Source organism: Myxine glutinosa, chromosome 4 (assembly GCF_964187855.1).
Source record: "Myxine glutinosa chromosome 4, kmMyxGlut1.1, whole genome shotgun sequence".
Lineage (NCBI taxonomy): Eukaryota > Metazoa > Chordata > Myxini > Myxiniformes > Myxinidae > Myxine > Myxine glutinosa.
Window position 1 is genome coordinate 85,984,019 of NC_136264.1, and position 15,830 is coordinate 85,999,848.

The 15,830-nt window shown below is 44.4% G+C and overlaps 1 protein-coding gene across 2 annotated transcripts in view; it reads right to left on the minus strand.

The window, feature by feature from the left end:
* Positions 1-7,234: 7,234 nt before the first annotated feature.
* GRHPR (glyoxylate and hydroxypyruvate reductase) overlaps positions 7,235-15,830 on the minus strand; it is a 74,979-nt gene continuing 66,383 nt past the window's right edge. For both annotated transcript variants that reach the window (XM_068112869.2, XM_068112870.2), the window contains one exon: positions 7,235-7,790. In XM_068112869.2, coding sequence (XP_067968970.2) covers positions 7,666-7,790 — 125 coding nt within the window. In that variant the 3' untranslated portion in view covers positions 7,235-7,665. The remainder of the gene's footprint in view (positions 7,791-15,830) is intronic.

The window sequence follows — 15,830 nt, forward strand, 5'->3', positions numbered from 1 at the left end:
GCCGTTCGCTTTGGACCAAACCATTTCATGTAAATAGAGGGGGGGGATTGTCACCGTACTCGCAAGCCGTTCGCTTTGGCTTTGCGAATGGACCAAACCATTTCATGTAAATAGAGGGGGGGGGATTGTCACCGTACTCGCAAGCCGTTCGCTTTGGCTTTGCGAATGGACCAAACCATTTCATGTAAATAGAGGGGGGGGGGGATATAATTTTAGATATATATATAGTACGGGCACGCCCTAGTTTAACTTAAATCCATAACTATCCATTCTGTCTTCAAACCCATTCGAATCCTTTCTCTACCCTGCACATTGCACCTTCCCATGGCATGAACCACACCAACACTACAACCACACTGATGCCACAACCACACCAACACAATAATAAACACCGTAATGTCCAACAACTTTGCAAGCCTGCAGCACTACCGTATTCCACAACGTCGCTACAGGTCTACACCGAACTGCGATGCCGCCAAGATGTGACATCATACTGCTGCAAAGGGGAGCCAATGAGGACTGGCCATGAGGGGGTCAGAGAGCAGGTGATGACCCTTGCTCCCTGGAACCACGCCCTGCATGGGATCAAATGGTGCTGGGTTGAACTTTACCCCCTCAAAGCCATGCCTGATCAGAGGAAAGCTGCCTGCCTATCCATGCAAAGAGTCTGTGCTGAGCTGGGACAATCTGCACTGAGCTGGGACAAGTGCACTGAGCTGGGACAAGTGCACTGAGCTGGGACAAGTGCACTGAGCTGGGACAAGTGCACTGAGCTGGGACAAGTGCACTGAGCTGGGACAAGTGCACTGAGCTGGGACAAGTGCACTGAGCTGGGACAAGTGCACTGAGCTGGGACAAGTGCACTGGCCGAGACGAGCTGTGCAGGCACGGGGTGAGGACGAGCGACATCCTGGGGTCTCCAGCTTACCGCAGCTCCACATTGACATTGCTACATTGCCCAGTAAGCATCTTTCAAACCTGCGTGGCTGTCCTTTCCCTCATTGGTCCGGTATAGTGTGTGCTTAAGAAATAGATGGGACGCTGTATTCCACTGATTCGCTCCGCTGGCTTAGCCAACATCCACCCCACGGTTTGCCCGGCCGTAACAAGTACACGTGTGGGTGCTGAGGGCACGTTTTCCCAGTTCAAGTAATTAAATCAACAAGGTAATGTGACTGAGGGTGTGAGGACCCTGCTCGATTCAATTACCTCAACCGGCATCCTCTGTTGTATCAACTGGCATCATCAACCCTTCGGGCCGCACGTGGAGTTATACGTGACCTGGTGGCCTCAGGGTTGGAGGTGAGCGGCGGGTCCGGCAGCCACCCCTTGAGCCCCATCCGCTCTCGCACCCAAATCCCTAACAATATATTTGATGAAGTGGTGTGTGCTTGTATCTGCAAGCAGCTAAAGAGTTCAACTAAACCAAGAACGTGTTCAGAATGAGCTCTTTATTCAGTAGTTTACACGCTCTACGATAAAAGGTTCTACAATAAAACTATCCTTTACATTCTAAAGGGTTGCTAGGAAATGCTAAGGGATGGAGTTTATGATTCCAAGTCAAGACAAACCTTAAAGGGTGCAACTAGAACTTATAAACCAAAGTCAACAACAAACAGCAATTGTCATATTCTTGGAGCTGTTCCCACATTGCACGTCGTTAACAATAGAGCCAACTCGAGTTATCATCATGTTAAATTAGCATCTTGTCTTTCTTTTGGTATTTTTTTGTACCAAAATGGTGAATGGCTGCCTGGTGTCGGGCGTTCCGACTTCCTGAGCAGCCATTACCGCCTCATATTGTACGTGTTCCCGAGCCAGCATAGTTTATCTTGATGAGGCGGGCCATGCGGGAGGTCTATAGGACCTTGTCGGTGCGAGCACTATTCCATACTGGGCTCACTTACCTCCCTCCAATCCCTGCCTGACAAGTGCATATAATTTACAGTATTAGCCCTATGCCATCCTCTATCGTAAACACCGCCTTCCTCGGTGTACATAAAAACAGGACAAATTAGCCCTGTTTTCAATGGAAAAAGTCTATCTAATCTGAGAATATGGACCATGCTACCTTGACAGTTCTAACTAGAACATCACTCGGTAGAGCGCATTCCTCTACCAGGCTGAACAGTTTACGTTTTGTATCCCACTGATAGGCCAGATCTGGATTCGTACATGAACCAAAACCTAATCAGCATGTTCTTGTCACCTAACCAACTCATTCACCTACTTTTGTCATAAGTCGTCCACAACTTTTTGAGATATCCTGCTATGTATCGTTTTTGGCCCTATCTCCCAATGGTGAAGAATCACTTAGAAAATTAAATTGTGGTATCCAAATCCATATTCAGATCTTCACCAAAATCTTATCAATTCGTCCTTGTCACACAAGCAACCTGCCCAACAAGTTTTATCCAAATCCATCTATAACGTTTTGAGATTTCCTGCTCAGAGACAGATAGACAAACAAAGAAAGACATCATGCAAAATCACAAAAACAAATTTGACCATAAAAATAATTTGTGTTTGAATTCAATAACCAAATATGCAAATCCTCTTCAAATTCCAAACCAAGTCAGTCAGATGAAAATTGATGATTTTAGAAATATGGCCTTTGTTGACCTTTGGCCTACGTTGACCTCATAAATAATTGGTGGTTGAATTCAGTGACCAGATATGCAAATCCTCTTAAAATTCCACATCAATCGGATGAAAATTGAGGATTTAAAAAATTTAACAAAGTTGTTGACCTATGGCATGTGTTGACCATTGGACCTCAAAATCAATAGCACACGCGACCAACCAGTATACCTGAAAAAATCTTCGATTTTCGCAAGTCACAAGGGTGAATACATAACCTCCGCCCACCTTCAGTGGCAGAGATAATAATGCCAAGGCTTTTTTTTTTTTTTTTTGTTTTGTTTTGTTTTGTTTTGTTTTGTTTTGTTTTGTTTTGTATACAAGGTCGAGGCTCGTGAAAGAGCGAACATTAATCACACAGAAAGACAAACCGACACATAAAACATATAACATAGGGAGCGGTAGACAAGATGGGGAGAGAGGGGGAAGGACACAAACACAACATTTGAGAGCAGGGACCGAGAGACATGGAGACATCGAGAGATCTGAGAGAGGGCGAGGGCTTTGGGGGGGGGGGGCGTGGGAAGGGGGCGGTGGGAGAGGTATAAAACATATGGACACTGCCAGGACTTCCAGGAAAGAAGTTGGAATTTCAAACAAGGTGGATCTGGGGTGAATTAGCGGGGGTAGAAAAGATCAAGGTTTTGGATGGGGGAAGATAAGAGATGGTGGTGAACAGCTGTTTTAAAGACCTGGAGGGAGGAGTGGGATTGAAGGGAGTGAGGGAGTTTGTTCCAGAGGCGGGAGAAAAGAGGAATGAAAGAGTGAAGGTGAGCAGAGAGCCGAGATTTCGGCAGTTTAACCATCAGAGGGTTGCTGGCAGATCTTGTGCGACCTGTAGGAATATTTGGGGGACAGAGCACAGAGAGAGCTGGGGGTGCAAGGCCGGAGAGGAGTCGGTAGAAGACAGAAAGACCACCTACCTGCCTGCGGTGAGTGAGTGAAAGGCCCTCAGAGATAGCTTCATCGCGGGAGATTCCAATAATTCTGAAAGCTTTGGTTTCAACAGCGTGAAGCCGAGCTAGGTGTGAGGCAGGAGCACCGGCCCATAGGGGAGAACAGTATTCCATTGAGCTGCGGATGAAAGCCTTGTATGTGGTGAGGAGCTCAGGTGTGCCGAGGAAGGACTTCGCACGACGGAGGATGCCCAGTCGGCCTTCATGCCTATGTTGACCTTTATGCCTATGTTGACCTTTTTGCCTATGTTGACCTCAAAAATAATTGGTGGTTGAATTCAGTGACCAGAAATATGCAAATCCTCTTCAAATTCCACGTCAATCGGATGAAAATTGAGGATTTAAAAAATTTAACAAAGTTGTTGACCTATGGCATGTGTTGACCTTTTGACCTCAAAATCAATAGCATACGCGACCAACCAGTATACCTGAAAAAATCTTCGATTTTCGCAAGTCACAAGGGTGAATACATAACCTCCGCCCATCTTCAGTGGCGGAGATAATAATGCCTATGTCTTCATGCCTATGTTGACCTTTATGCCTATGTTGACCTTTTTGCCGATGTTGACATCAAAAATAATTGGCGGTTGAATTCAGTGACCAGATATGCAAATCCTCTTCAAATTCCACGTCAATCGGATGAAAATTGAGGATTTTAAAAATTTAACAAAGTTGTTGACCTATGGCATGTGTTGACCTTTTGACCTCAAAATCAATAGCACACGCGACCAACCAGTATACCTGAAAAAAATCTTCGATTTTCACAAGTCACAAGGGTGAATACATAACCTCCGCCCACCTTTAGTGGCAGAGATAATAATGCCTCTGCCACCTTTGGCAGTGGAGGCATAAAAAGTAAGAGTGCACTTTACAAACTTTTTTTATTTTTTGGTTTTGACAATGTGTACTTAAGATTGATGATATGCAATGTATTCTGTTTATAATGACACTTTTATCCAATCTCAAAGTTGTTGCCGATGTGTACAGCGAGGCGATCCGTCTGTACGCAGTTGCGCATCTTCGTCGATTTATTCAAGAACGATTAATCACCAATTTTTTTTTTTAATGTTTAAAATGCATATAAAAATACACCGGTTTTTTCTTTTTTCGATGCGATTTTTAATGACATTTTGATGAAGCGATTTCATTTTTTGATAACGATTTTTTTTTGAAATACACCGAATTTTTGATACGATATACAAGTCCCATGTCTGGTGCCTGGTGTTGGCTTAGCCTTAGCGGTTAGGGTGCCGGCTTGGGATCCTAGGATCCTGGGTTCGAATCCCGGTCGATCGCTGAATTAACGCCAAGTGGGTTGACTCAGCCTGTCATCCTTCCGAGGTCGGCAAATTGAGTACCAGCTTGCTGGGATGAATGATCACGGTGTGTACCCCGATTTAGAATAGGTGCACAGTATCCCTGCGCAGTGCGCATCGTAAGAGCGTGACCAAGGGTTGGCGTCAGGAAGGGCATCCGGCCATAAAAACATTGCCTCAAAAAGGGAACCATGATTGTCATGGGGCCCGCAAGGCTTCGCTCTAGTGGAGAAAAATGGCCTTAAAACGATCATTCATTCATTCATACAAGTCCCATGTGCTATTCACAGGAGTATCCAATGTGACATACCCAAGCTAACCCGAGATGACTCTTGGATGAAGAACCAGTGACTCAAGGTGAATTGCCAGTGATTCACATGGTCCAATCGCCTCATTGTATGAGTGACTTATCTGAGCCTATTTTTCAAACTGACTCCCCAGCAAATACCATTGTTGTTGTGACCAAAGTGTTAACCTTTCAATCTCTGTGTTGAAATATTTCTTGAAGCCTTAAATTTTTTATTTTCAAAAATTATGTTTCAAATGTTTATGTTTTGTGCGATCAATTTATTTCTGGATTTGCAGACATTAGTTTTGTGTGAAAGCAAAACTGATCCTGAAACACCGTTGAAAAAAAATTAAAAAAACAACACAATAATAGGTCAGTATAAGAGAAATGCCCTTGGGGCTGGTATGCTGCTCTGGAGGCTCTGGGGAGATTTCTGTGCAGAGCTTACTCTAAAACAGGGCAAACAAAGACGCTTTCACAGCAACCCCACCACTGCCTGCTCCGGGTGCATGGCGTCACACCGGCAACGGCTGTTTTGAGGGTGGAGGTGGAGGGGAGCGAGGAAAAGTGGGAATGATGGTTGTGGGGGATGAAAGGGGGCAGGATGCTGAAAGCACAAGCAACAAGGAGAGATTAAGTGATTAAGGTGTTGTTGCTATTAGAATTTTTTTGCACTTTTCTTAAGGGTTTTAGAAATTGTGTGAATGGATGCAAAAAGATGCACAATACTTCAATATCTACATTCAGGCATACATTCAATCGGTGAGTTTGTATACCTAAATGCTAAGTTCGTTAAGTGAGAAGGATAATTATTCAGGTGAGGAAACGTGGCCTTTCATTCCATCATGGAGGCCGTGGCAGAACGTCCCCATACTAGGCAAGCACAAGTCCTAAATGGCCTGGATGTGATTAAAAATCCAACGTATGTTACGGCTTAGGGCCTGTATCACTTTCGGCTGCTCAACGCTCTGGGTTTTGTCCTCCACAAGGCTGCACGATCTGTAACCACCATGATGAAATTATACACAAAGCTCTGCTGTGCGGTTCGTCCCTGGGGCAGAGCTCAGGCAGAGACTGCGGTAGGCCGGGCCTATGAAAGACGTACGAGATCCTTTTTACTGAAAAACACTGCCCGGCCAGGACAAGCTTTTATTATTTAATGCCATTCTCTGGTTGAATGTTAGAGTACAATTTGATTGTTAGATAAGTAACGAACCACAACCGTGAGAAATGAAACGGAAAACCAAATACTGCATTGGAGTTATCAGAAGGAACCAGAAAAAGTAAAGATGGAGTCTGATGGAGTTCCTGATTGAGGAACCTGGATAGTATTCGGGTTTCAGCCGCTACTCCACAACCCTCAAACCCATCCAGGTGCAGCCAAGTAAACCTTCCAGAAAAATCTCTGCAAGAATTCACTTGTCCTAAGACAGATAGGTCAGTTTACAACTTCAGGCACGAATCGGCATCATGTACTTGGGCAATGGAATGATACTTACCTTTTCAATCGCAATTATAAATGTGTCCAAATTTTGTGGGCTAACCTGCAGAAACACCAGCCAGAAAACGTAAGCATCACACTCAAGAACCGACCCCACATGCATCAAACCACAGTGAAGCAATGGGACTTCGCAAACGCATCGATTGACTGATATGAAGAGAGTTCGTCAACCCCGTTAGCAAACAAGTACCACCAGGAAGCTCGTCATGAAACTGAACATCGATGTTGCAGAAACAGAAACGAAGGAAATCATTAATTATCCTTATTGAGCGAATCATTTGAGATGGCATGAAATTATTCTCATCAGGCGTTATAGAACTTGGCAAGAAGTGTTATGTTCTGGGGGAAGCAGTGTGGGAATTAGTTCAGTAGTTCTACAACACGCTGCGTACAGCGGCCTGGTTTTTAAAAAGAAAGCTTCGTGATTGAAGGAAATCTCTGTTAAAGTGTTTGTGCAAAAATGGTGCAGAGCTCGGGGCTGGAGCCATGAGTGGAGAGGCTGTTTGACATGCAGCACAACGTACATCCTGCATCCACTTGTTTCTTCTTTTAATTTATGGAATAAAGTCAGACAAAGGTTCCGACCGATAGGATATGGGCGGTCAGCAAAACAACTCCAAAAGCCAAATCAATAGCGCAGCAATATAGTTCGAGACAATTATCGGGTCGACGATGCTTATGAAATCAGAGAAATGTACCAGGGATACGGAACGGTTGATGGTCAAAATATCAGGTTAAATCCAAAATGGCTTCACACAGGCCCAGTCGTTGAGCTGGGATACGTTAAATCACCATACAGTTTACAACAGGTGTATAAGCCTTGAAATGCAATGTGAGCACATGCTAGATGGTAGCAATCTGTGTAGTCCGATGCACAGATTGAGCAATGGTTTGATAGACACCGAGGCCCGTCGCAATACCGATAGTACAGGGGTCGAAGAGAAAGATCCTTTGGTAAATCAATCAGTGCAAGAGGACCTCCGCTGGCATGGGCTGGTCTCGAAGGCCAGCCAAAATGTTCTCAGCTGTCAGGATGGACATTGTGATTCGTGTGGCAACGGTTGCGCTGCCAATGTGAGGGAGAACAACTGTCGAAAAAGGAACAGCACAGGACCATTTAGTTGGGGGGTGAAACATCACAGCATCACAAAGAACATCGCACAACGGTGAAACAATAAATAAATAAATGCTCGTGTTAAAAATCCGCAAAGATGGCGGGTGCAGCATGAAGGTCATCAACGTTGAGATCAAAGTGGGCACGTCACGATCATGAAATGTTAAATTGGTATTCTCGATTCCACTTAATTCACCATAGTAGTCGTTTTAGTTGCACATCTCAGGTAGTGCGAAGTATTGCCTTGTATGCTTTTATTTTTCATTTGTGTAGGTGTCTTTGGTAACTTAGGGAGAGGTGCCATTATTTTATGCAATGTGAGCCAAAATGCACAATGCCAAATTCTGATTAATTTTCTGCCACTTTCTGTTTTTTTGCTTTCACCAGAATGAGAGAACTTGTCAAGCATGAATCAATTCCTAAAAGAGGAATTCAACATCATAGACACCATCCTACATCCTACAGGCCTTAAAGGTCCACAGACACGGAATCTCTCTCAAAATGCATTTGATGTCATCCAAATGAGTCTTTTTATGGTGAATTCAAATATGGCAGTGATTTTTTGTTATATTCACTCTGAAACATTAAAAATGAAAGAAAACCGAACCACTTGGGAACGCCCCTAAAAATTCTGCCCCATACCTCAAAGCCGATGACGTAATCCATGTGACGTCACCTCCAGAACGCAGCTCGCTCGCAAGCATGCTCCACGTGCATTTGCTTGCTACAAATCAAACACTTATTTTAACTCCAATTTACATTCTGTTTCCACTTTTAGTGAGAAGTAGGAGTCTGTGAAACCATTCATAAACTTCATTTGGTGCAAATCGGATAATATTTAGCCGAGTTACCTCAGACCGTGAGTTGTTATTTATATAATTCACACATAGTTGAATGTGCAGGCCGCTCCACGGAGTGACCTTGCGGGCTTATCAACGAGGCGAGGCGTGACACTCATGTGTCTCAGCATACCTCAGATCAAGATCAAGCAAATCAAAAGTAGAGTACGTACAAATTACACGGAACGGATCGCGGGCCGAAGCAGAGTGAATCGAGGTGGCATGGACTTCGTTCTGGAGATGACGTCACCGGTCACGTGACCTGCGGTTCGCTGAACTCCACTTTTTTGAGGGGCGGGGCATAGCAAGTTGCGAAAAACACTACAAATGTTCAAAATATTGGTCTAATTATCCCATTGTTGATTTAAAAAAAGAAACATGGGTGATTTCTTCACTAGGAAGGTCAAGTTAATATATAAATAACCAGAAACTTTTGTATTACATGGGACCTTTAAGACTTGAGAGTTAAGGGTTCATGAATAAAGTTGTTTTCATGCAGGATGTTGGTTTACTTTCCTTCTTATCTGCTGTACTCAAATTTAATTTACCTAGTGTAGGGGTCGGTACTAAGTCCACTACTATTTGTAGCTGTGATGGAGGTGCTGGCTCGGAACGTAAAGGAGGGTTTACCGTGGGAGTTGTTGTATGCAGATGATCTGGTGTTGATTGCAGAAAGTATGGATGGACTGAAGGAGAAGATGAACAAGTGGAAGGAATGTATGGAGACGAAAGGTCTGAAGGTGAATATCGGAAAAACAAAGGTGATGGTAAGTGGTAAAGCATGTGGTGAGGTGGAAAGAACTGGGAAGTGGCCATGTGCTTTGTGCAGGAAGGGTGTCGGAGTGAACTCAATTCAATGTACAATGTGCGCTGAGTGGGTTCATCAAAAATCTAGTGGTTTGAGAGGGTTATTAACCAGTGTGGCAGGTACATTCAAGTGTAAGGTGTGCACAGAGGGAGCTGCAGATGGAGGAAATGTTGAGTTGGATCTTGGAGACGGCGTGAAGCTGGAAGGTGTGAAAACATTTTGTTACCTAGGAGACATGCTGAATGGAGAAGGTGGATCAGACTCGGCAACGGTTGCTAGAGTGAGATGTGCATGGAAGAAGTTTCGGGAACTGAGTGGCGTGCTGGCGAGGAGGCGAGTGTCGTTGAAGCTGAAGGGAAAGGTGTATGCTGCATGTGTGAGAAGTGTTATGATTTATGGGAGCGAGACATGGGTAATGAACATAGAGCAGCAACGAAGGCTGGAAAGGGTGGAAATGCGAATGGTTCGGTGGATGTGTGGAGTATGGTTGAGAGAGAGGAAGACAAATGATGAATTGCGAAAGATGATGGGAATCGAGCCTGTGATGGATGCTGTGAAGAGAAACAGTTTGAGATGGTTTGGTCATGTGTTGAGGAAGGATGAAAGTGACTGGTTGAGAAGAGTGATGGAAATGAATGTGGAAGGAAGTAGAGGACGGGGAAGACCGAGAAAGACTTGGCTAAAGATGGTCGAAGAAGAAATGCGGGCAAGGGGGTTAACCAGGGGAGATGCAGAAAATAGGGCAAAATGGAGAAGATTGTCATGGGGGCCGCAGGGCTAACCGCCGCTCTTGCAGGGAAAATGGCCTTTAAAATGCCTGTTGTAGTGTGCGTACCTTTAAGCTATCCTGCCAGCCCAAATTGACTTAAACACCACAGGTAAACCATAGGCAGCAAAATTTGTCCAGGATACTGGCAACAACACCAACCCGGTGTTGGGCTAGCGGCTAGGGTGCCGGCTTAGGATCCTAGGATCCTGGGTTCGAATCCCGGTCAATCGCTGAATTAACGCCAGGGGGGTTGACTCAGCCTGTCATCCTTCCGAGGTCGGCTAATTGAGTACCAGGTCACTGGTAATTCCCTGTTTGTCGTTAAAGGCGGCAAAAAGGGTTGGTGTCAGGAAGGGCATCCGGCCGTAAAACATTGCTTCAAAAAGGGGACCGAAAAAAAAAACAACAACCACGGTTCCCAAAAAAGGCCAACCCCCGCTTTTCGGGGAAAAATGGCCTCTGAAGGTGGTTATATTATATATTTTATATATACTGGCACATACCACTTCACTTTATTCCAAATGAAAGATACTGTGTGAGCTTCATCATTCCCAAAATGGACAGCTGACTTTACGTCCCTGTCAGAAGGATCGCTTCGCCCAAGATGCAGCACCCTCTGCTGGCACCTCAACCGAACAGCGGTTATCGTGAGATTCGACTTCGCAGGAGAAACCAATATCCAAAAGTGAAGGCACCACCAACGAATATAGCTGCCCAGCAGGTAAGTTCAGTTCAGTTCAGGGTCTAAGCCTCGCCTGCTGGGCAGCTTTACCAGGTATAGTAGTGGGGTCTTGACTTTTCAGTTGAGATCTTCCCAACTACAACCAATGTAGGATAAGATAGCTTAGACTCAAGCGCACTACCAAGTGATCTATCATGAAATTACAGTTCACGTATAAATAGAAACTTTTACTTTGGGAAAGCAAGACGTAAATCAATAAATTATGTGGAAAGATTGAAACCCTCTGCATATGTGGTGGTAATCTCCCCAATGTCTCCCGCCAACAACCACAACAATGTTGGAGTTTGGCAATCAAGAAGGAAGTGTCATTCGCATTTTACTTCTCAGACCCTCCTACTTCGTACCAGAAAACGTTTGCTCATGTTTCTTGCATTGGCAGCTTTCACATCTCTAAGTGGTTCCTTCAGAGTATGTTTGAGAATGGGCAGAGCATTGGCAAAAGTTTATTGGATTACAAAAAGCTTATGTTGAGGCCGAATTCTGTTTGTCATGACAAAACACATCGTGGGTTATTCCATGGTAACATTGTACCTAGTAAAAAGTGACGTAGATAGAATAAAACAAAACATTTGGCTACTTTCTGGTACTCGGGAATACCATGTATTTGTCTGGAAAACTTTTGAATACCTCGTAGAATCAACTTATACATTGGCATGAACCCAAATCCCCACAAAAAGGCTAAACTTTGAACATGTGGCCAGCTAGGACTGGCGTGAAGCAGCAGGACGACTTAAAATAGGAATTCGGTGAAAAGATCATAGGGAATACAGAAAAAGTGGTGTGATTGAAGAAGGAAAAGTGGAAATGCATAACGACGAGCTCAACAGCAGGACCTACGATGACAAATTGTGTTTGGAATTCAAACCCATGCCTCCAAACCACTCAGATTCTGCTCACCAGAGGATTGGGAAGGGGCAATTGTGTGTGTGTGTGTGTGTGTGTGTGTGTGTGTTGGTGTGTGTGTGTGTGTGTGTTCGTGTGTGTGTGTGTGTGTGTGTGTGTGTGTATAGTAGTGTCACTCTTCTTACCCCATGAGCATTCCTGTAGATTATAAGCATAGACTTTGGGCAGAATGCCCAGTCTGCAGCCGTGCTGTTAAAACCCTCTGGAGGCTCACTCAGCTTCTTGCCCAGTACCCTGTTTGTACCACTTCCTTCTCTGTGCCACGAGATTGATAGTAGTTCAACCACAAGTGTACACCGAGCAGCCTTTCTCCGTGGTTACCTGCTTCTTCTACACTACACCATTACCTGTAAAGCAACTTCTGCAGACCTCAACTTACTTAGTGCTGTATCTTAGATTTTTTTTCTTCTTCAAAGTGATGCATGTCTGAACAGGAGCCAAAGGGATTATGGTGTGGCATGATGCCAAGCAATGCCAAGTAATGCAAAAACTACTGGACATCGGCAGATCTGACACTTTGTGCAAATCCGAGACTTTGTTCCACAGCAAGGCCACAAAGACGTCATCACATTGGCGGTGGACGAACTATTTTAGCTGGGGTGGACGGTTTAGCGTCCGGGCATCCAGGTTGTCTCGGCAGGTAGGTTAGCAGACAGCGACGTTGCCATTTATACATAGTTTGCATTATTCTCGCTGGTATAGCAGGAGATCTCTTTGGTCTTCAATCAATTCCCGATGGAGTCCGATTCCAAAAGGAGGAGGCCGATGCATCAGAGTGCATGCTGTCTTTCAGTGGATATTAATGTTAGCACTCGCTTGAGGACATAAGCCAAAGACCGTTAAAATAGTAGGCCACCGTTTACCGGGACCTTGGCCAAATTCCAAACGTTTAATTTTTGTTAAATCTCTGTAGTGAAACTGACAATACACACAATGCAAACAGTGATGCACAATGGAACAAAGACGCGTTTAGTGCAACAATAATTTCTGTCATAGGAATTATTTTTCATTTTTGAGTTGTCCAGTATGAGATAGCAACGGTGAAGTCCAAGCTGAGTCTGTCTACCATTTATGACAGCGATCAAGTTTTGTTTTTTAAGGCTTGTGTGGCCCAATGGGAAAAAGTGAGATGTGAAAGGAGGGTGAGAGAGGGATGGAAAGAAAAAGAAAGAATTGGCGTTGCAGGCTTTCAATGGATCTGACTTCTTGGAAAAAAAGCTTCGACTCGTTCAAGCAAGTAGGTGTTTGAAAAGTCAAAAAAGTGCTCTTCACTTCGACTTCTTAATTTTGAGATTCAGAGTATTCAGCAGAAACAAAACTGTCTAATTTAGCAATTCGCCTCTTGTTCACACTACCTGTCGGGTCTTTGTCACTTATTTTCTCTGTCACATGCATGCGGCCCGGCAACACAATGACACCATGTCTGCCACCCAGTCAAAGGAAGCGAATATGCAGCGATTCCGAACAGAACAAGTGCACTATGTAAGTGGAGTGCTCCATAAGCAAGCAGCACCTTGTGCTTACAAAATATCCCCTCGTGATGCGAAACTGCTATGAAGTCGATCAGCTCCTGACAACAATGCGGTCGCTGTTGAAGTAGCGAAGAAATGTGCACAGAAACACGATACAGAAACAAAAACAGTACACAATATATGCATAACACAAGTGCACAACAAGTACATAACACAAGTGTTTCTGTGCACAGAAACACGATATGCATATCAAAGAAGACACAATAAATCCTTGGTTAATCCCCGATTGCATCCTTGGATTACTTTGACATTATCATGTCATCAAGACCAGCAACATATCCATTTGATTAATATCAGACACAGACTGAAGCCTAAATTGCACACATATGTAATTCCAAAAAGCCAAAAATATGTAATTCCTAACCCGAACCCTCACAACTTGGTGGAAACCACTTCAAGGGCTTGGATATTCCTGGACACAAAGGCAAGTTCCACGGCAAGGCAAAAATTAGGAATTACAGGTATTATTATATATGGTCGGTCCATAGTCTCTAATTTGTAGGTAGCCACCTCTGTTGGCAATTTACAGACTTGGCATTTAATATGGAATATTTTTTTTGTGGGGGTGAACTTACTTTTCAAGATGTCTTAGAACCAAAAGTTCATTGGAATTATGTTGAAATTATTCTAGATTTTGTTAATGTGACCTTTAAAAGAAACAAAAACCACATTTGACATTTCGAAACAAATAAATTGATCCTTGAAAGTGATGTAAACTGATATCGAACTCAATTCATGGACAGTACTGTGTTAAACTTCTGTACGTTTTCCAGAAGTATCTCTTTATTTTGCACATTAGCCAAAAATTTTTTTAACAAAAACAAAAGTAAAATTACGACTGGGATTACGGACAGTAAAATTACAGTTCAGTACTTCGTGTAACCCCCACGAGCATTCAGGAGAGCACGTACACGTTGAGGCATGCTATTCACGAGATTTGCCAAGGTTTGGACAGGAATCGCTTGCCATGCAGTGACATTAGCCTGCTGCAATTCACGCACAGAGGTCGGCTGCTGGTCCAAGTGGTCGATTTGACGCGTTAATTCTGCCCACAAGTTCTCTATCGGATTCATATCCGGGGACATGGCAGGCCACTCCATATGCTCTACACCACGGTCAGCAAGAAAGTGTTGGATCATGCGAGCACGATGAGGCCGTGCATTGTCATCTTGGAAGACAAAGTTTCCTCGAAAGGCTGCACGAGCAAATGGAAGCAATGTTTCTTCCAAAATGGCCCTGTACTTGAACTGGTTCAGGTTTCCATTCAGAACAACCAGGTCAGTTTTGCCCCCTGCATGAAGAGCAGTCCAAACGGTCACCCCACCACCTCCAGCTTGGACTCTTGGCACTATACAATCTTTGTTGTAGGCTTCATGCACTTGTCTGCGCACTCGGACGCGGCCATCTTGACGATAGACCAGAAATCTAGACTCGTCACTGAAGATCACGTGATTCCAGTGGCCTGGCTGCCATTGACGGTGCTCTCTGACCCACTGCAATCGGCGCTGGCGGTGTTGTCTGGTCAGGTGTGGCTTTCTCAGGGGACGCCTGGCACGATAGCCTGCTTGAACCAGTCGTTGGTTGACTAGCCTTCTGGATACAGGCACATTTGTCAGTTGCTGCCACTCAGCCATAAGCCGATTAGCTGTCTTGGTACGGCCATTGCGGACTAACCGGTGCAGCTGGCGATCATCCCTCCTTGTGGTTCTGCGGGGACGTCCTGGCCTCGGTATTGGAGTAGGGACACCCCTCTGAGCATTTCGTTTCAGGATCTTTGACACCTGACCTTGAGTGATGCCATACTGCTGAGCAATAGCACGCTCTTTCATGCCGTAATTTCATAAAGCCACCACTCCATGACAAACAGCATTGTCGAGTTGATGGACCATCTCCAGAGGAAGCGGCAATAACTTTTGGAGACGTGCAGCAGTTGTTTTCCACTAATACAGAACGTAACAACCCTTGTATACCCGACTGTGAAGCCAATCGTCAAATGCACCTCTCCGTACATTTTGCCACGCCACCTGTGATATAATCCTGTTGTTGACTTCTTGCTGCGACAGACAATCAGTGACATGGTTCTTTTAACAAATAAATCACCAAAGTGTAAAAAAACTCACCAGATTGATATACTGAGTTAAGAAAGTAAACCCAAGTCAAGAAAAAGAAAAAATTCCATATTAAATGCCAAGTCTGTAGTTTATCAAATATGCAAAATGGTAGAATCCTTGCGCCCATCCTTTTCCTTCACTTTACTACTCTCACATCAGCTTGTCTCTCCAATCAAAGTGTCTCTCCAATCTCTCCAATTCTGAGGCAGTTGCCCTGAAACAACTTGCCTTTGCCGCTTGGAAGGCAATCTCAGTTCCTTCCACCAAGCTCGGAACAAGTGTGTGTCTACCCTCAGGAGTGCCAGGAAGC